The 20,892-nt window shown below is 49.3% G+C and overlaps 5 protein-coding genes across 5 annotated transcripts; 1 reads left to right on the forward strand and 4 right to left on the reverse strand.

Moving 5' to 3' along the window:
• Window positions 1-1,668: 1,668 nt before the first annotated feature.
• J4E79_007003 (uncharacterized protein) lies at window positions 1,669-5,616 on the forward strand (the record flags this gene model as incomplete). Its single annotated transcript, XM_049355871.1, has 1 exon — window positions 1,669-5,616. One exon carries the CDS (start codon window positions 1,669-1,671, stop codon window positions 5,614-5,616), a length of 3,948 nt encoding a protein of 1,315 aa, XP_049209900.1.
• Window positions 5,617-6,345: 729 nt separating this feature from the next.
• On the reverse strand, window positions 6,346-6,766 carry J4E79_007004 (uncharacterized protein; the record flags this gene model as incomplete). The annotated part of the gene is made up of 2 exons (XM_049355872.1): window positions 6,346-6,651; window positions 6,704-6,766. 2 exons carry the CDS (start codon window positions 6,764-6,766, stop codon window positions 6,346-6,348), a joined length of 369 nt encoding a protein of 122 aa, XP_049209901.1.
• Window positions 6,767-8,156: 1,390 nt separating this feature from the next.
• On the reverse strand, window positions 8,157-9,340 carry J4E79_007005 (uncharacterized protein; the record flags this gene model as incomplete). The annotated part of the gene is made up of 2 exons (XM_049355873.1): window positions 8,157-8,816; window positions 8,870-9,340. The coding sequence occupies 2 exons, from the start codon at window positions 9,338-9,340 to the stop codon at window positions 8,157-8,159; spliced, it is 1,131 nt and encodes a 376-aa protein (XP_049209902.1).
• A 4,262-nt stretch (window positions 9,341-13,602) lies between these two features.
• Window positions 13,603-15,228, reverse strand: J4E79_007006 (uncharacterized protein; the record flags this gene model as incomplete). The annotated part of the gene is made up of 1 exon (XM_049355874.1): window positions 13,603-15,228. The coding sequence occupies one exon, from the start codon at window positions 15,226-15,228 to the stop codon at window positions 13,603-13,605; it is 1,626 nt and encodes a 541-aa protein (XP_049209903.1).
• Window positions 15,229-19,593: 4,365 nt separating this feature from the next.
• J4E79_007007 (uncharacterized protein) lies at window positions 19,594-20,098 on the reverse strand (the record flags this gene model as incomplete). Its single annotated transcript, XM_049355875.1, has 3 exons — window positions 19,594-19,625; window positions 19,692-19,740; window positions 19,805-20,098. 3 exons carry the CDS (start codon window positions 20,096-20,098, stop codon window positions 19,594-19,596), a joined length of 375 nt encoding a protein of 124 aa, XP_049209904.1.
• Window positions 20,099-20,892: the final 794 nt, after the last annotated feature.

Consider the following 20,892-nt stretch of genomic DNA (forward strand, 5'->3'; position numbering starts at 1 on the left):
GTCCGACGATATGCCTCAGCGCTTTCCGTACCGCTACCTCCATCTCGCTCCTCTTTCGCCCCGCCCGTATCCCGTCGCGCATCAACACCGCGCAATCTAGTGGCACAGCAGCTCGGAACGCGCAGCACTTCATCACTAGAGGCCACGAGTCGGTTCGAGGCGCGGAGATGCTGCAAAGCTGAAGCTGACCTAGATTCTCATAGCCCGCACGACTCAGCCATGCAAGTGCTCCGCCCATCGTGGAATTGGCTGATATCTCACGATACTCTTACCCCGCAGTACTCAACCTGGTCCTAGCCCAAGCCACATCAGACATTCAGGGCTGTTATCAACGCAGTATGCATGTGACGAGAGAAGGCCTGGCCCACAAAAGCCTTCGAGTACCTCCTCACGTGCGCGCTTTTCACCGCGGCCCGCCTGAAACACCGTGGGATGAAACATATCTTTTACCCCTCACTCTTGTCCAACCATCTCCTCTCTAACACTTTCAAGCGATACCATACGTGCACCATTCCTCGATTTTGAGAATCAAGTATGTATGACAACACCTATACGGACAATAACTATGATTCCTCTGGCCGGTCTTGCACCAACAGCATGCCCAGGTGCACCTTGAAACCTTGGAATCTTCACGCTACGCATATCGGGAGCCAGCTCGCGTTCCGCCATCAACGATGTATCACATTGGAAAGACATCACCTTGAAGGATACGATCACGAGGAAAGACGCCTTACGACCTAGCGAATTCATGTCAGAATGCTGCGTGTAATGCATTCTTGACAACCTTCTTTTCTTAGTTGTCTCATAACGCGATGCGCTACCATTCAACGCGGTGCCACAATATTGGACGCGTTTCGAGCATCGAGAAGATGACGAGTGTGCTCGAGAGTAGTCAGCATCTGAATCGGTTTAGGCTCATCGAAAAATTTGTATTCGATAGTGCTGCAAGGCAGGCTGTGGCTTTACCCGACAAGAGGCGTTGGATATGAGTGAGAGAACATGTAGTAGTGGTAGAAGTTTGTGAATATGCACATGGAAGTAGAAGTCAGTCCTTTGTATGCAATGTTGCAATTCTCTGGCAGGGCTAGTTTGCTCTGTCAGGGTGAGAGAAAGTCCGGCGTTGCTGGGCAATGGACAAGGCCCACCCTGACGTCGAGCACGGGTCGCAACTTCCCTACTAACATCAAAAACATCTCAGCACCATCTTCATCCACCACGCGCGTCCCATGGAGTTATAACCATCCCAACCAGCCACCGACCGCATCCATCACTTTCAGACTCCTCGAGTGATCGCGACCATGTCGTCCAATAAGCGGGGCAACATTTTTGACCAGGGGAGGCCCGAAAACCCCTACGACGATCGCGATGAAGTCGCGGATGTGCCCCAGAAGGCGACGGCAGCACAGCTGGCAGCCCGCAAGTAAGTCACCTTCACCAGTCATCGCTTGGAGTCTATCCCAGACCTCTCTAGTCACGATGCGCTTTGTCTGTCGCGTGCTGACTCTTTGTCCCCCAGAATCAAGACCGCGAAAGCCCGACGACCAGCAGGCGCCACCTCCGTGAGTACCCCAACCACAACACCACACTCCCCACCGCACCCTCGACGGCTGCGCAAGCATGTCGACCAGCCGCCACACCCCGAAAGGGCGACGCGATTTGCAACGCAGGATGCAGGCCTTTGCTAACGCACGCGCTCACCAGGGTCTATCACAGAGCGCGAACTTTGGCGCACCACAACAAAACGCATTTGGCTTCGGTGCCTCAACACCCGCCCCCGCGAGCAACGGCGCGAACGGCTTCGGTGGCGGCAATGCCTTCGGCGGCGGCGCGACCAACAGCTTCCCACCCGCGCAGTCCGCTGCCCCGAGCAACAACTTCGCTGCCTCGTCCTTTCCAGCGTTCGGGGGAAGCAACCAGGGCACAGGCTTCAACCCTACACCGCCCTCGTCTGCGGGCTTCAACTTCACAGCTGGAGGTGCAAACCCATTCGCGACGGCCAACTCGGGACCCGCGACCAATGGCAGCACGCCAGCGCCCGCATTTGGGGGATCGTCCATGTTTGGCAACAACGACCAGGCGCAAAGCAATCCCTTTGGCGGCCTAGGCCAGAACAACACCACAAGCGCAGCCTCATCAGGCGGTATGTTCGGTACTACCAGTTCAGCTCCCACAGGCGGTATGTTTGGCTCGTCCAGCGCTGCGCCTACTGGAGGCATGTTTGGAACGTCGAGTGCTGCACCATCATCAGGAGGCATGTTCGGTACATCCACCGCCACTTCTTCCGGTGGAATGTTTGGTACATCCAGCGCTGCGACCTCAGGTGGTATGTTTGGCACATCGAGTGCTGCCCCCGGTGGCATGTTTGGCACCACCAGCGGCGCCCCAAACGCTACGAGCACCGCCGCTCCCGCATCCACGCCCTTCACATTCGGCGCCGCAACGACGACAGCCTCGAACACCGCGAGTACGCCGGCGACGAGCGGTATTTTCAGCGGATTTGGCAACTCAACACAATCAACGGCGCCTTCACAACCAAGCACGTTCGGTGGTTTTGGCGCCAATGCTCAGAAGGAAGATGCCCCCAAGCAAGCGGCTGCGCCCCAAAACAACATGTTTGGTGGTTTCGGTTCCAACGCACAGAAGACGGAGGGTACGTCGGAAACGCCGAAGCAGAACAACTTCTTTGGAGGCTTGGGTACGAGCGCGCAAGGCACGCCAAATGCGACGGCCACCGCTCCTGCGTCGAATCTATTCAACTTCGGCGCGAATGCGCAGAAGTCTGACAGCACGACGTCAAGCGCCCCTCCAACAAACCTCTTTGGTTCTGCTCCGTCCAGCAATCCGTTCGCAAACCTCCCGACCGCCGAAAACACGTCTTCTGGAGGAGCTGCACCAACAAACCTGTTCAGCAGCCTCAAGAAGCCTGAAGAGTCTGGCAGCAGCCTTTCTGCCGATACCCCCAAGTCCAACCCGTTCGCGGCACTTCCCAAGCCAGCCGACACACCCACCACTACAGGAAGCAGTTCAGGTTTCAGCATATTTGGTGCCAACAAGGATGCTGGCGCAGCAACAGTGAAGGCTCCCGAAGCACCAAAGTCGAGTTTATTCCAGCCGTTCAGTACACCACAGCCAGCGAAGACGGCCGACGTGGAGAAGTCTCAAGGTGGCATGTTCACTGCTGCTCAGCCCAAAACCAGCTCTGGCCTCTTCTCCCAAACGTTCCAGCCCGAGAACAACAATCCCAGCAATTTGTTCAAAAAGCCACAGTCAAGCTTCCCCTCTGCAACGACATCGGCATCAGAAACACCCAAGGCTGCACCTGAGGCTTCCAACCCCTTTGCCTCTTTGCCCAAACCTTCGACAGATCGTCCCAACTTGTTCAGCGCTTCGAAGGAACCCTCGCAACTCTCCCCTGCGCCGGCCACATCGATCTTTAACAGTACTACCTCCGAGTCGACGGGAGAATCGCAGGCACCTGAAATGCCCAAGGTTCCCAAGGTGCACGTTCCCAAAGACTGGGCTGTTCCAGGTGCCGTTCGCGCGCAGAGCAGCGATGGCCTACTGAAGCAGATATCCGATCTGACTGCTCAACTGCAAATGTTGAACGAAAAGTACCGACAACAGCTGAGCAACCTTCCTCCTACGGCAGACTGGTCAAGCGTGTCGCTCTGGCACTACCAGCATGCGGTCGACATTAAGAAGAAGATCGACAACGTTAAGAAGCAACGTGCAGCCGGACGAGGTATCACCGGTAATGAATCAAGCTTGTCCACGAAGCGCAAGGTCAACGATGACAGCCACGAAGTCCGCGATCCATCCCCTTCCAAGCGAGCTCGCGCGACGGAAGCACCTGCTGGTCCGACTCCGCAGCTCTCGGCTTCTACACCGAAGCTCAGTGCCCCAGCCACGGCGACATCAAACATGTTTGCCAAGGCGATCGGAAACAAGCCCTCCACACCTGCGCCAGCGTCATCGACAAGCCTGTTCGCCCCAAAGACAGCTGAAAAGCCCGCCACCGAGCCCTCGCAGCCAGCTGCATCGACTCCCACTTTCGGTTTCAAGCCCTCAGTTCCCACCACTAACGGTGCAGAAACTGCGGCAGCCTCGTCTGGCTTCAAGCCAAGCTTCGGTGCTTCCTCCACCAGTACATCAGGTTCTTCTGGTTTCAAGCCGAACTTCGGCAGTGCTCCGGCAGGCGGCTTTATGGCTCAGTTCACTAAGACCGCGAAGACTTACGAGGAACTCGCCGCAGAACGCAAGAGGAAGGCTATGGACGAGGACTACGACTCAGATGATGAGACCAAGGAGGAGTGGTCTGCCAGGTACGACAAGGCGGAGGCTGAGCGTCTCGCCAAAGAGAAGGAGATTGCTGCCTCGACCAAATTTGTGATACCTGGTAGTTCTGGAAGTACTTCACCCAAGGAGAACCCGTTCACTGGACTTTTGAAGCCTAAGAGCGGAGTTTCCACTCCCAAAGCTCCCAGCCCGGCGCCGTCTACAGGCAGTCAATCGGTTTTCAACGCCTCCACGTCGCAAGCATCATCCCCCAATATCTTCGGCCACCTATCAGGTCCTTCTTCCAGCAACCAGGAAGAGTCGGATGACGACGACCAACAACAGGACAATGCTGGGTCAGCAGAGCCGCCTTCGCCTCCGAAGCGCTCGGTCGATGCATCGGAGACCGAATCCGAAGATACCCAACAGCACAATCAGCAGGAGTCAAGTTCCAAGGGCAGCTTGTTCTCAAGGATCACCAGGGATAATGATTCCGAGGCAGAGAAGGAGAACAGTGGCGCCTCTTCTCTGTTCGGACAGAGTAACGGTACTACAACTCCTTCCAACAAACCTTTCCAGTTCTTCGATTTCGGTGCTGCATCCAAGACCGCGCCGCCGAAGACCGACACGTTTGCCGGCGATCAGACTTTCAAGGCGGGTACCCCGATCAAGTTTGGCGGAGCTCCTGCTACTGAGAAGAAGGACGCTGCACCCAAATTTAACTTCCAGCCTGCTACGCCTGGTGCTGGCGAGTTCTCCACAACGCCGGCGAAACCACCACCCAGCTCGATCTTCAATTTCGCCCCGTCCACAGGTGGATCTTCGCTTTTCGCTCCATCCGGCGGTAACTCTGTGACCTCGTCTGTATTCTCTTCGCGTGCAAACACGCCTCTCTCTGAAGCTGGCGATACCAGTGCCGCATCTGCAGCAGAAGATGACGAAGAGGGCGGCAAGCAAGAACAGATTGACTTGACCAAGTTGACTGAGGATGAGCTCAACACTTACGACATTGTCTTCCACACCGAAGTTGTACTCGCCAAACACCAGGAGGGAGAGAAGGGCTGGACGAACATAGCAAAGGGTCCGCTCTGGATCCTCAAGGACAAGCAGACGGGCAAATGCTCTGTGCGAGTGCGCATCCCGAGCGGTGCCACCCCAGTCAACTACCAGATCCTACCTGCGCTGCCTGCCACCGTCACTGGCGGTAGCAAGAAGATGGTCATGGCGACCAAGCCTGCCAAGGAAGGTGGACTCCAGTCTGTTCTTTACGCAGTCAAGACGCCTGAGATTGCACAGGAACTTGCAGCGAAGTACACAGAGTGTGTACCTAAATCGCAGTAAGCGACCTTGTCCATGTCGACATTCATACCCATTCTACGAACCGTGGGGTTGAGCGTCTAGCTCATCACCTGCGTCCACGGATTCGATCACTTTGTTTGCATTTGTTTGTTCACCTTACCCCTGTTTCCGTTGACACCTCCATACACGTGTACCTATATATTCCCACAAGATTGGCGACATTGTTTGTTTTTCCCCCAGCGACTACCTTCTTCATTCCCCCTTTACTTCGGGCTTGTTGGAACATCATCACAGAGAGATGAGCATTGCATAGTAATGGCGTTGGTGGCAAGGAGCCCCTCTTGATTTGTTTTTTTACATGTGAAGCGACGATGGATGGAAAAATGGGATCTTGATCTTCATGTAGTATACTATGAGCCTTCTTCCTTAATATGCATCAGCGCATTAGTCGCGCTATCTTTTGAACACATTTTTGGGACGTTCACGTGCATGACTACGTGTAACTGTGGTGCTTCCACTGACTGAGGGGGTAACCACTACCGTGGACTCAGATCATAGTTGCTTCGCACAGCCCCGCAAGCTGGCCCCGGGTCTTCTGCCTCCACTTCCCCTTTCGCTATTTTCTCTTCCAGGATTCTTCGTTCCTCATTGAATCGATCTCTCTCTGCCATACGCTCGTTCTTCGTACTTGGAGGTGGTAAGACACCAGGGAGTGGATTGAACCATTGTCTAGAGAAGATATCAGCTTATTGCCACGTCATACAGCAACACTTACTCTTTCGGCGTATTCCTGCCGTCCACGCCACGAAAGCGATCTTCAGTCGTCTGACTCCAGTCGTGTCGATCAAGGTACGCCTTCAACAGGAACGGTGACATGGGCTGTGCATCATAGACCTCTATGCCATTTGGCTCGTCATCCGGTGCTGGCACCCTACGGAGGGTCCTGCAGATGCCGTCACAGCCTATTTGGCGGAAGCACTTGAGATCTGCTGGGCGCTTCATCGTTGCGGAGAACTCGGCGAGCGCAGCTCTGGCCTTGGACGGGTCTGCAGGGCCCGCTTCGTGGACGCCGGTCTTCTATGGATAGAGTTAGGTTTGCCTGTGTTGAACATCTGGTTGATTGGCGTACGCTCTGTTCAGGCGATGATGAACCTTGTACCTGCGGGGGTGAATGAGGTTGTGGTGCAGACATGCTGGTATGTAAGATTATCGATGATGTTGAACACAGAGATGAGGGGCGTTGCTGTGCATGTATGTATTATAGCCTGCGTGAACAACGGTAATCAGGCTAATGCCAGTGTAATGCTGACCTTACGAAGAAGTTCTAGGCTGCGAGTTGAAGTTATTGCGGGCACAGGCGTACAAATGAGGGGAATGTATCAGCTTTATGTGGGCAGTGCTTACTTTCTTGCTGAGTATGACGTATATGGCAGTACGGGTAAACTACCTTGTGCATGTTTGCATCAAGTAGCTACCTGATCGCGACGAGACAATGTCATACAAGTATTCGCAAGTTCGCTGGCACGCATACACGAAGATACACTTCCTGTACCATACTACTTGGCCTTCCTTCCTTGCTCATCTCGTCTCCTCACTCCCGCAATGAAGCTCTCAGTTGTGATATACGCCAGTGCGACTTTCCTCTTCTCAACAGCCACGCAAGAACAAGTGAGTGCATCTAGAAACACCCACTCATCATGCGTATACTCTTATACTGAAGCAAACGCTGTAGTCTCTCCGCGAAGTACTCCGATCTCTCAATACCGAAACAAACGGTATGACCATGCTAGGACAAGACGGAGTCCTTCGGAGGCTCAACCCTGCTCACGACACAGTCATGGACTACGTTCAACTCTCGCCACGGCACCTAGCCGAGTACGTTGCAAAGTACCCACCCGAGGCGCGTGAAATGTGGGCGGGCATCGATGGACGCGCAGTTACGTCTGAAGCACAGCTGTGGGCTGTCCCGAACGACGTCATGCCCCGAGACCCAAGCGCCTTGGTTACTGTACCGCATACCAGTTCGCTGTTGAAGAAGCAGGAGAACAACTGCCGAATGTGGACCTGTACAGAGGACGATGAGTGCAAGGCTGAACACCCCGGATGCAATTCATGCGATGAATACTATGAGTGTGTTGGGGGATCAGGAAGTTGTTCCAGGCTCGTCAGGTGCGATGATACTTTGCCTCCAGCTAGCATCGAGTGAGCAGCTGAATCTGTTACTCACAACGATGGTATTACTATGTTTAAGTAGCTTTGTCTTCGTGCGGTGTTAGGAGCGTGTATAGCACCTCATACAAGAAAAATATCGAACAGGTCTAGAGCCTACATCGACGTTAGATCGCTTACTTTGCATATTTTTTTGTTAATGTAGGCTGTAACCACAACAACGTAGGCTGCAGACCTGTTCAGTTTTCTCCTAGATTAACGTGGAAGAGTACTGCGAGTGTGTTGCATACGTCGATGATCTGGAAAATGCCTTTGATTCGGCCCTGCTTCGCGAAATTGGGTATATACTCGGGACCAAAACAAATTACTTACAGCCAATCTTCGCCTTCCCTCCAAAAAAAAAACGGCTCATATTACTCCAAAACCCTACTCTCTCCATTCTTCATACCCTGAAAGTGCACATCTTCAAAGACATCCCCATCTTGTGCTCTCGCCTCTTTCAACGCGTCTTCTACTGTCCACACCTTTCGGCGGAGGAACCAACTTATCAGGCCTCCTCCCTTCTTCACTTCGTCGTGCGTTGCGACCCAGTACTTTGCTCGAAGTGTGCGTTGTGCGAGGATGCCGTTCTTCGCGCCGAGGTTGAGTTGTTGGGCAGAGGATATAGAGACATCGTGGAGGCCGTGTAGGAAGGCGAGGGTATGTAGTGGGGGGTCGGCTGTGGCGATTGGGCTGAGGGCTTCGTGGGGGATGCCGTGTGGTGTGTAGATTACACATTCCGCTTCTTCGCCGTTGATATTAGACGATAGTTCTTCCGCTCCGTCGCCATTTATACTGAGTGTAGAGAGACGCTTCTTAGGCGTCGCTGTCGACAGGAAAGGATGCGTGGCGAAGGTTATTAGGAGCGCGGAGTGGAGGTAGAGAGAGTCTCCGGACGCTGTGAGTCGCGATATGCTGAGCCATGAGGGGAGCGGTGAGAGACTGTAGTCGTGCCAGTCGGAGTGGTCGGCGAAGGTGGGTGTTGTTATTACGGTGCGGAAGTGGTTCCAAGAGGATATGAGGTTGGCTGCTTGCTGCGATGTTTGTTAGCCCAATGTACCCTATATCATGTAGTATGAGAACATACCTCTGTCGCGAGCACAGGCACATCACGATGCACCTCTAGAAGCGTCTCTTTATGGCAATGGTCGGTGAATTCATGGCTAACAGCCACACAGTCCACATAACTCTCCTCATCCACCTCTTCCACCTTCCTCTTTTTGCTTCTTCCCCTGCCTAGTCGCAGTCCTCCAGCCATTATTTCCACCTGTCGTGCTAACTCCTCTACTTCGGCAATGCTCTTCACGGCGCTCTCCGTCGCGTGGAATTGCTGACTGAACCATTTCGCGACATCGCTCTGCCCACCGACGAACCACGGATCTATCAAGACATTGTAGTATACCCGGCTCCCGTGTTTGACGGCGTTTGCTGGACGCGGTATCTGAAGCAGCCAAGACGAATCGGCGTTCAGGTGGTGGAGGATGGGCCGGCGCGTTGCGAGCGCGCGAACGACGGCGTCGCGAATCTCGAGGTGGAGTTGTGAAGATGGATCATCCATGTTTCGAGCGTGTCGTGATATGTTCGCGCTGATTATGCGGTTGCGCTAGATGGACGCGCCGGATTTGCGCACTTCAGGGCGACATCTGGCGCGTCGAGACAGTGACGATGCGACGAAAAGGCGCTAACGGAGGCTGGGGAAATCGTGGCGATGACGCACGGGCGACATAGAAGGCCCTCGTTGCAGCACTCCATCGTCACAACTCTACTTATTGTTCTGCGCGTTTGTTATATAAATTATATATAATTACTAATTATTTTTTTAGTATTAAAATTAGTAGTATAGTATTATAATATTACTTCTTAAATAAGTAAGTAGTAGCTAGTACTATAAAATAGTAGAAAGATTTAGTTAATAACTAAAGTTTAGTAGTAACTTAAATAGTTATAATAACTATAAGTAAGGTCTTCTTAAAACATTTATAGATAGTATAAAATCTTATTTTACTACTTTTATCTTAACTTTATTATACTTTCTAACTTATATACTATTATAAATATTAAGTCTATAATATATATTTTATATATAACTTAACTTACTTAGTTTTAGGCTATTTAAAATAGCTTAAAGACTAAAGTAGTAAGCTAAAAAAACTTTATGTATTTTACTACTAACTTTAGTAGTTAAGATTATTATATTATTATTTTTAAAGTAGTTAAGTACTATATTAGTAAGTATACTAGTAAGTAGAGTATATATATATATATATAACGCTAATATTTATAGATATAAGTTACTTAGAGACTTAGAGAATTTATAAAGAGGTTAACTATCTTAAGAATATAATATAAAAAGTAATAGCGCTTATATAAGCTAAAAAGGCCTATTAGTATCTTATATCTAATTTTATAGACTTTATTTAATAAAAAGATATTAAAAAATGCTTAGCTATTAGTTTTAGAACTACTAGTAGATTTTAATAAACTTAAAGTATATTACTATTAGTACTAAAGCTTTTAACTAATACTACTCTTATTTATATAACTTTTAGAAGCTTAAATAGTAATTAAGAACTATATAATATAGTAGTAATATAAATACTAGTACTTAATAGCTTTATAGTATATATTTTAAGCTTACTAGCTAATAACTATAATATAATAACTATTTCTTTAAGTATTAATAGAACTTATAGTAGTCTATTATATCTACTATTTAGTAAATAGTATCTTACTATATAAAATAAGCTATAAATACTATATTTTTATTATTTTAGCTCTTATTACTTTTATAAAGTATTTTAGCTAAAGTATTTCTTTATTAAAGTATAGTATTTTTAAAAGTTAAAAAAAGCTATAAGCTTAATATTAATCTTACTTTATATACTTAGTTATAAATATAAATAGTATAGGTAATTAAGTATATTTTAGTAAAATTATAAATAAAATACTTTTTTTATTACTTTAAAAGTAGGCTATATTTACTAAAAAGCTTATATATTTTACTAATAAGCTTCTTAAAAGTAAAACTAGAAAAAAAAAAAATAAAAGGTTTTACGCTAGTTATATATATAATAGAAATAATAAAAATAAAAATAAAAAGAATAAGTATAATAAAAATAGATATAATAAGAATAAGTATAATAAAAATATTAATAAGCCTAGTATATAGCTTTAAAGTACTAGTAAAGTAGCTTTTTAAAGTACTTATAATAGCCTTTAGTATAGTATAAATAAAGTAGTTTATAATAGTCTTTATAATAGCTTTTAAAATAATAACTTTAAGAGAACTTATAAAGTAGCGCGTTTAAAAAAAAAGTAATTAATTAATAATAAAGAAGCTTAATTAAGCTTTAGTATAGTAGTAAAGTAATATAACTAGTAATAAGATTAGCTTTAGACTTACTAACGCTAAAAAAACTTATAAAAGAGGTATAAGTAAAGACGTAGTTAGAGCTTATTTAGTATACTAGTATAGCTTTAGTATTAGATTTAAGCTACTATTTATATTTTTAATAAGTTTTTAAATTTTTAATTTATTATAAGTAGTAAAATAAGAATAAAGAGTATATATATAGTAGAAGCATAATTTTACTTACTAAAAAATTTAGTATTTTATTACTTTATAATTTATAGCTTTATTAGTTATAAGCTATTAAAAATATATAATTATATTATAATTCTACTTACTATAAGTAGATATTAGTATTTATAAAATAGTTATCTTACTACTTTAAATTTTAAAAGCTTTAACTACGCTAAAGATAGTAGTACTAAAAACTTAAGCTTTAGTTTACTTAACGCTTATACTTTTAAATATAAAATTTTAACTTTTTTAAAAATATATCTTTTTATATACTAGTAATAGATCTTACTTTTTTTAGACTAGTTTACGCTATAGAATTAGTTTACTAATAAAAAGAGGCTTATATTAATACTATAAAGTAGAACTATATATCTATAATAAAGTAGTATATTAAGTTATAAGCTAGAGTTTAGTTACTATTAGTTTAGATAGTTAGATAGATAGAGTATTAAATTTAATATTACTAGTAATTAGACTAGTAGCTAAATAACTTATATTAAATAAGACGTTTTGCTTAGATATTTAGTTTACTTTTTGCGTTTTTTGCTTCCTTAGAAGACGTCACAACTCTAGCCTTGCGGCCTTCGGGCAGTCACCCCACGACTAGTCTTGCATCTATGTCAACGAATGCACTGGGTCATTTTCATCTCGGAGCGACGATATGATCTTATGGACCCGGCTACAAGGATGGTCCCTCGATGGAATGAGTCTTCGTCGCCCATCAACTTTACCGCAATCTTCGCGCCAAAATCCAGACGTGAAGGCTTTGTTCCCACCAGGATGGCTGTGCAAGCCGAGTCTTCTGGTTTGTTTCTTGGAAGTAGGATCTCGCGCTCGGTTTAACGAAACCACAACTGGTCGCATCCTTATGGACTTAGGGACTACTATTTCGATGAGATGGCTAGCTCTTTTACATGTCTAGGATCGAAGACGCGAAAGGACGTCGACCCGAGTTACCGTTAATCGCAGTTTGTGGGAGATTTCCCCCTAAGTTGGACATCTCTTCCATCTGATGAAGCTTGTAGGCATCATCAGTGTCATTGATATTGAGTTTGCAAGAGATGGAAACGACGGGGATGAGCCAAACGATGACTGATCAAGTATTCCAGTCCAATGCCTCGAAGCAACTACATATCCCTTCTATCAGTCATCTCAAACACTTATCGCGCTCGACGACGTTCAGTGCGCCATCTTCTCTGCTTTCTGCCGTAAGCCACTATTCTACGAATGTCTTCTACTGATAACCCGCGATCCTTCTGCCTATCTTGATCGCTGATAAAAACATAAATCTCAGCCGTCTCCTAGTGTTTCTTGCTAGTACACTTGTTGAGTCTGTCTAGACTTGCCGTCCAGCCGATAAACTTCAGCGAGTATTGGCTACACCCTAGCACATACAAATCTTTGCGACAGCCGATGACAACAAACAGTGCTCGTCTAGGCCATCGCATACAGTCATCCCGCTCCATCGACTAGCCGAACAAGTCTCTCAACATGGAAGCTTCCTCGGTGAGCAAGTTATAAGCAATGTTGGCGCCAAAAGCCGCTCATTCGTCTTATGCCTATCCAGGTATACGAAGTCACTCGCAGTGTCTTATCGCAGGATTCGATGGAAAGCATCATGCGTGCATTTCACGATGCATGTTCGTGGGTTGACGATGTGAAAGAAATGTTCGCGCGCACTGATACGAGATAGACTATCGATTGCGCGGGAAGACTGCCGAATGCGGCAACGTCGCTGGCAACACGAGTACGGGGTTGCATAGATTGATTGTACGTGCATAAGCGCGTTGTTGGCTCTTTTGCGCCAGCCAGTGCTAGTATCTGAGAAATATTGTGCGAGTAGTATCGATTGACGTCATTGGGTATATGGAGGGTTGGGCTTGATGCTGGTGTTGCGAGGGCTTCAACGCCATCAGTATGTTCACGAGGAAATAGGAGCAAATACTTTTGAAGGAGTGACAAAAGTTGGTCATAATTTCTGTCTACTACTACTAAACTCGTACCCGTCGTAACCATTCTATACCAGTTGTTCGTTGAATATAAACAGTTGAAGAGGAAAACCCAAACGCGTGAAAACCATGATAAAGCAGAACTAAAACGCTGGAGCTATACAAGGCGAGGGAATGAAGGCTCCAAGACAGAAGAGCTACAGCAATTGTTTTGCCGTCAAAACACCTAGACCGCCCGAAATCTTTGCTTGATAAGTGAAGAGAATCCGCTTAAGCTACCCGAGTAGCTTAGTAGTGAGGGTAGGCGACGTAGCCGGTGGGCTGGGGGGTCACCTTCGAGGACGAAGGAGTGTTCACGGGGTAGTGAGCCGCCGAGCTTGAAGGGGTGGCAGCGGGGTACTCCTTAGTGGACGAGGAGGGGGTGGCAGCTGGGTAGCCCTTGGAGGATGAAGGGGTGGCAGCCGGGTACTCCTTAGTGGATGACGAAGCGGTAGGGTACGCGGTGGGGTAGGCCTTGGAGGAGGAGGGAGTGTGGATTGGGTAAGGCGCGGACGAAGCACTGTAGTGGATCGAGCTACCGGAGGAAGGGTAGGGAGGCTTGACCTCAGAAGAAGGCTTGGGACCAACAGGGTAGGGCTTGGTGGAAGCTGAAGGCTTGGGGCCGACTGGGTATGGCTTTCCAGACTCTGATGGCTTAGGGGCCTCTGAGTAGTGCTCCGCAGGAGTGGATGGCTTCATACCCTCGGGGTAGGCAGAAGGGGCTGGACCGGGAGTGTAAACTCCACCGACAGTGACGGTCTTGGTCTCGACTACGTGCTCAGTCTTGGTGACAGTGACCTGGGCAGGGCACTGAGGAGCGGGAGGAACACCGACAGCGTAGGTTGGCTTAGGGGCCTCGGGGGTTCCAGCGGGGTGAGTCTCAGCGGGGTATGTAGGCTTGGGGGCCTCAGGGGTGCCTGCTGGGTAGGTTGGCTTGGGAGCCTCAGGAGTTCCAGCGGGGTGAGTCTCGGCTGGGTGGGATGGCTTGGGAGCCTCAGGAGTGCCTGCTGGGTACGTGGGCTTGGGAGCCTCAGGAGTTCCAGCAGGGTAAGTGGGCTGGTGGGCCGAAGGAGTCTCAGCTGGGTAAACGGGCATGTCAGATGTGGGCTTCGAGCCGTGGATGGTCGATGTCACGGTGACAGTGTTGTAGGTTGGGGTCAAGTAGGTTGAGTAGATGACGCTGGAGTGCTCTCCGTGGCCAACAGAGGTGCTGCATGGCACCCAGGCTGTGTGGGTGGAGGTGAGCGTGGTCGTGATATCGCTGTGGGGGTACTCAACAGCCGATGAAGGCTTGGGAGTAGGCTTGACGTAACCAGTTCCGTAGGAAGAGGCGTGGTAGACGGGGGTGGAGGCACTGTAGGCTGGGTGAGATGCGCTGTAGACAGGCTTGGAGGCACTGTAGATGGGAGTTGAAGCGTGGTAAACCGGAGAGCTCTCGGCAGGCTTGGAAGCACTGTAGACGGGGACAGAAGCGCTGTAGACCGGAGTGGAGGCGTGGTATGCGGACGAGCTCACTGCAGGAGTCGACGCGCTGTAGACCGGGGTGGAGGCGTGGTAAACCGACGAGCTCTCAGCGGGCTTGGAAGCGCTGTAGGCGGGGACAGACGCGCTGTAGACTGGAGTCGAAGCATGGTATACTGATGAGCTTGCGGCAGGAGTAGATGCGCTGTAAGCGGGAGGGGTGGATGCCTCGTAGACCGGTGTGCTAGCTGGGTAGTGAACCTCACTGCTGGGTGTGGACGCTTCGTACGGCTTGGAAGAGGGAGTCGGGGCGTGGTAAGCACTGGGAGTGGATGCTGCTTCATACGGCTTTGAAGAAGTTGGTGCAGGCTGGTATCCTGTGGGGACAACCGCTGAGTAGCCGTATTGAGGCATGGCCAAGGCCGAGCCGACGAGGGTAGCAGCAACGTAAGAGTAACGCATCTTGATGGTATTGCTGATTGGAGTCCTAGGTGATTGATCCGGAGGTTGTCGAGATGGTATTAAGTATTATAAGACTTTTGTGAGGACACTGTAGCGAGTGTTGGTGTAGGAAAACTGTAGGAAAGCGAAGGTGATGGTTGGTGGATGAGTATGATAGTTGAGATGGAACGAAAGTTATATACCGTAGTCTCCAGAGTCTATACGCTTCCATGATGGCTGACGTCGATGCCGTCTCCACTTTGTCAACACGAAGTAACATCTCGCCATGTGAAGGGCTCCGCTCTACGTACGAGCTGTCGATAGCGTGAGCAGCCCGACAGTAGCATCAGCGAAAAAACCCGCAGGGGTTGAGCGAGTAGAGGCACAGCCCTACCGCACAGTGATGCCGACGCTGCCGGGATGAGCGACCGTTATGGGCTATATTTGCACCACGCTTTGGCTGTTTCTGGACTAGCGTGCGGCTGTCATCCAGTCACGGCACCCGGAGCGCGTATCGCATCACCCTCATCTCAGTCCAGCCCATCGTCCGTCAGACCTCAACAACAGCCGTTCGCGACCTTCGCGCATTCGGAGACACTGCCGGTGTTGCTACACTACCCACGTTCCGCTCCCAAAGATAGCCGGCCACGTTCCTGAAGATCCACCAGGGCCGTAGCCTCGGGCGACCCACGAGCCGGAGCCTGAATTTTCCAGATGTCTACTACCAGCCACCGTGGAGGCTATACCTAATCGGGTCTTTGATAACAGACCCTCGGTGATTCGGATGAGTATTGTATTATCGCCTTTCCTCATTGCGCAGTCAATACTTCCTTACTCCATCGCCAGCGACGCCACATATGCTGACTTGCAGTTACGAGATGTCGGCTTTACCCTCCAGGGTTACCTACGCGAAGAACAAGCAATCCATGGATGCGCTGATGGTCTGTGGCGTCCGACCTGGCATGAACGTTGCACCGCTGACCCAAGTCTCTATGCATATGAGCATCGTCCGTCATGCCCACTGGCGAATGCGGCAGAAAACGTTCTATGCCGCGTCCCAGGAAGCTATGTGACTGAACCTGCAGTACTCTGCGCGAGTAGAGCCGTGTGCGCACTGACACGAGATGCAAGCGTTGGGTTGGGCGAATGCCTCCCCCCTCCACCACGCTACTCGTATTTTCCAAACGACAGCCACTAGGATCACTACCTCCAGGAATATACCGGGCTATTAGGAAAGCTCGGCTATATAGCATATCAGCCACATACATCACACATCGAAGTAGTGCTGATTGTGCCCACAACTCGACTTGCCTCCGCTCTTTGTTGAATCTGGTGGAAGCTTATTCTCTCAAGCTTCTCACAGATCATAGCAAGCAGAGTACCTCAGACAACAAAACCCTGCACAGATCTGCAGACTACACTATGCTAAAACGAACGAATCGGAAAATCTGGCGTCAATGTAGGCCCCAGAGTTTTCGGTTGTTCCTTGATTGAGCTGGGAGCACGATCAAGATTTCGGTACTTCTGTTACCAGAACATTCGAATGCACCGGCGGATCTTGTCTGGCGCCTCAGCGATGCCGTATAAGCCGTTCGCAAACACGGCCGCTGTCATTTACGTTTGACTTCGTCTTATGGCTTGAAGGACTAGCTTCATCTCAACGAATGCAAATTCGCAATAATATTTTGGCGAAACAGCGGATTCACCCAGACAGCCATCTGTATCCATACCGAAGTTGGAAGAGAACTTCCTGCTGATCACAAGCTCAAACCGGATGTTCATACCAGCGTACCTTCACCGAGTTCGCAAGAGGAATATGGTCTGACGCAGTTTTCGTCATGGCGTGGGTAAAATGTCGTGATCATTGTCAACTCAGCGCACTGTCATGCGATATTTTGCTGATACGAGCATCAGCATGGTCATTCCACCGAAGAGTGCCATTATTAGCATCGGATGGCGGTCCAGCCACACTAGGCTATCGCTCTAGATCCAGGTCTCGATACTGTCCAGCGCACAGCAACAGGCCGTTAGTACCCAGCTCCCACGAGGGAACTACAGCCAGACTGTCACCACACTAGAGCAGGAATGCGATAAAGGCATTGTAAAACCTGCACTATTATCTCCAGGTGCAGCGAAGCTGTGAGATTAACGCATGTTGGGCTCAGTACAGGGCTTGGTTTGGCAGCTTGGCACTATCAGGACTTGGGCTGGTAGCGATGACGACGGGTCCGGTGTCCCCGCAAGAGGCAGAAGCAACAGCCTGAGGCTACAGCATACTCGCTAATTTCGGAGAACAGTCACTACCGTTGCAGCATGCCGAATACACGGGGCACAGATACTTCTCCAACTTTGCAGTCCTTATTGATCACAAAGGAGGCAGTAACGGTTGACTTGATAAGATTCACTAAAGGTGGGCGGCGCTCAGATCAGCTACTCTTAGCACCTACATCAGCTTCATTCTGTCTGTCGTCCGCATCCATCTCGTTCAAGGAAACTCCTAGCAGGTCTGCTGCTTACATTAAGATTAAAATATGCAAAGTAAGTAATCTAAGGTCAACGTACGCTCTAGGGCGTCAAGTTACGAAGCAGGCGTCGAGGCTATTATCCGCTCAGCTAGGATCTCTACAGCTGCTCCTAGGCTGTCCAATACTGCCATAGCTGGATAATCATGCGCGAGAGCGCACAAGGTCCAGTGAAGGTCATTGCACAAAACTGGGAGCTCATCATAGCGTCCATCGTTCATGCAGCTGAAGATGAACGTGAGACGATTATGAACTTCAGTCTCGAACGCTTCGAGAAGTGGGGCTGAAGGTATACGCGACGTTATTGTAGCTGCTGCATGTGGTTCGCAATGGGGCTGAGTGAGTGTGAGATCGGGTGCGCTGTCCCAAACAACATCAGTGAACATATCCTCGCATGTCAGGTGTGGAGGTAAGCTCGGCATCGTTGGCGCCTCTAAGCCATGTTCAACGTAGGTCCCTCCTTCTTCGTCTTCGTCATCTGAGAACCCTTGTTGGCGCTCCTCAAGGGGTTTCGCAAACCTCCGGTAATCAGCAAAGCCGATAGAGTCCTCTGAGGAAGACGGGCTGGGCCAAGACAGCTGTTCCTCGTCGACCGTGGACAAAGGCTCAGATGCAGGCACGAGCTGAGTAGCAAGTGTCAGCCGTGGAAAGCGACGTTGGCGGTGAGACACATTGCTGGAGTACAGCCCAAACGGTAGACACTGTTGGCGCACAGCTGATTGGCTTTGAAGATTGGGCTGTGGCGGTGCTGGTGGTTGGCCAATACCTGATGTGAAGTCAGACCAGAATCTGCTCGGACAAGGGTCATCTCGTAGCGATAGCCGGGACTTGCGGCCTTGATCTTCTAGATTGAGACAGCTGTGTTCCTTCAGCTCAGCTGAGTCGTAATCCTCATCACTGGGGATGTCTCGGTGAATCACCGGACGCGGTCGGTCTTCTTGCATCGATAATAATTGGTTCAAAGCGGTATACGCGACGCATTTGTGCGTTTCAGCATCGACATATGCTATTTCAGAGTACCGAGGTGGTGACAAACCTGGTTTGTCGTTTGTCTCCGATGTCTCTGAGACATCGTCGCTGTCACAGAAATCTGAGACATCGTCCAAAGTGGGTGAGTACAGCAGCGGGCCGCATGCGACAGAGGCGTCCATATCTGGTGAAGTGGTAAAGGAAGTGTCTAGAAGGACCGGTGATTCTTTCGTGCTGTTTCCAGAGCCTTCTTCCATGTCGAACATGTCCACATCAACAAGCTCGTCTATGAGCTCAAAGATGTCTTTTGCCGTGGGATACCTCAACGATAGATCGAAGTCATCATACTTGTCAGCGAGAACGAAATTTTCTCCTGGCACACAGCGAGTACCTCTCTTGTTGTCTAAACAGGTACACTCGCCATCATGGCAATCGCCAAGGAAGCAAGCAGTTGCGCGATAGAGGTCTTCGATATCGCGGTCGTATTCGACAATTAAAGAGCAGGTGGTGATGTTACGAAGAGAATCTCGTCCCGGAAGAAATAGATCATTAGTAGCATATCGGAGGACGGGGTCGTGCTCGAGTTGCCAGCGCTCCTGAGTAGCTACGTCTCCCTCCGTGGCCGACAGGGATGGGTGTGTCAAAGACCGACCTGGACGGCTACATGTGAGCTCAGGCATGGTATATCGATCTTCGCGAAAGATCGGGGAAGTTTTGAAGTCGGAAGCCAGCGAAACATGATCTTGTGATTCATGCACTGCCAGGGACGGTTGAAGTTTTAGATCACTGGTATCGAGAAGATCTGGAGCCAGCAAACGTCCCTGGTGATCTATCAGCGGATACATCGCTATCTCAGGCAAAGAGCCAGTAGTAAACATACTGCGGTTGGCTAGATCTTCGTCGCTGGCATATGGAGTCTCTGCATCGAAGAGCAGCTCCACATACGCAGGAGCCCTGCAGAAAGAAGCGCAGGCCGGCTGCTTGTCCTCTCTGACTGGCTCCAATGTAGTAATAGTCGACATTGTCCGGGTCTTTGCTATCGATGATGACTCGTTGACCCCTCCTGTAACGAAATCGAAGGAATCGATGCGCTTCAGCGGTGGCGTTGTAGACTGCTCGGTTGCTCCAGATTCCCACTGCTCGGCAAAGATTTCGTCGGCGTCAGTGACTTCTGCAAAGATATCCAGGTAGTCATTTCCATTCTCTGTCTCCTCGATAACGGATGCAGAGGTATATTGACGTAAAGGTGTAAGTGACTCAAAGGTCGAAGGCAACTCGAATTCTTCAAACCGAGGAGGAGTTAACCGTCTACCAGAGGCTCGTACATCTTGAGGCGTAGCCGAAGAATTCATGGTATCGAGTTTGGCTTATGTATTAGGATGTCGACGCGGAACTCAATTCGAGATCCTGCTTTCATGGATCAAGGGAATCAGGTGCAGGACGGTACTCTGTGCGCAAGGGGCTGATGGCGTCGGGGACCAAGCCAGCTCTCGAGTCTCGTAGAGTGATAAAGAACTAGACGAAAACATGAGAGGATCTCGTATACTTCCATTGAACATGCGCGTTGTGTAGTCTAGAAGTGCACTGTGTGAAATATCAGGGTTGTTGTTATTAGTACCACAACATTGTTTTGCGATACTTTTGAGCTATCTTGGTGCATACGACAGACTGAAGTCTAGATACAAGCAAATTGAGGATATTTCGATGCGCAATCAATTTCCATGCTCGAAAACTAACCTGGACGGTCGCCTTTCGACCGGAGGGCTCCGCATCCGTAGTGCAAACTCTTATGAAGAAGCTCTCGGCAAAGACAATAACGCGAACGAGCGCATCGAGCCGCTCCTTCAAACCGTCCTCAGCGGGGCTCGTGCATACCGTGTCAGGTAGCAGAATAGACACGGTAGTGCCAGTGTTTCCTTTCACATCCGGTAAAGCCTCCAGTTCAAGGCAGCCACAGTCGCATACCACTCAACAATTCTGTGCGAGGTATTTGCACGCCAGCGCAGATGAAGTATAATACGAGGCTGGGGCCAAGCACATGTCTGGGAAAGTCTTCCAACGCTGACGCGCCGCGGTAACTTCTTAGTAAAACTCCATCAATTTGGTGATGCCAGATGTTGATGAATTAGGCTTGGCTTTGCGCGCC

The sequence above is a fragment of the Alternaria viburni genome (assembly GCF_023758015.1).
Source record: "Alternaria viburni strain BMP 2772 chromosome Unknown scaffold_14, whole genome shotgun sequence".
Classification (NCBI taxonomy): Eukaryota; Fungi; Ascomycota; class Dothideomycetes; order Pleosporales; family Pleosporaceae; genus Alternaria; species Alternaria viburni.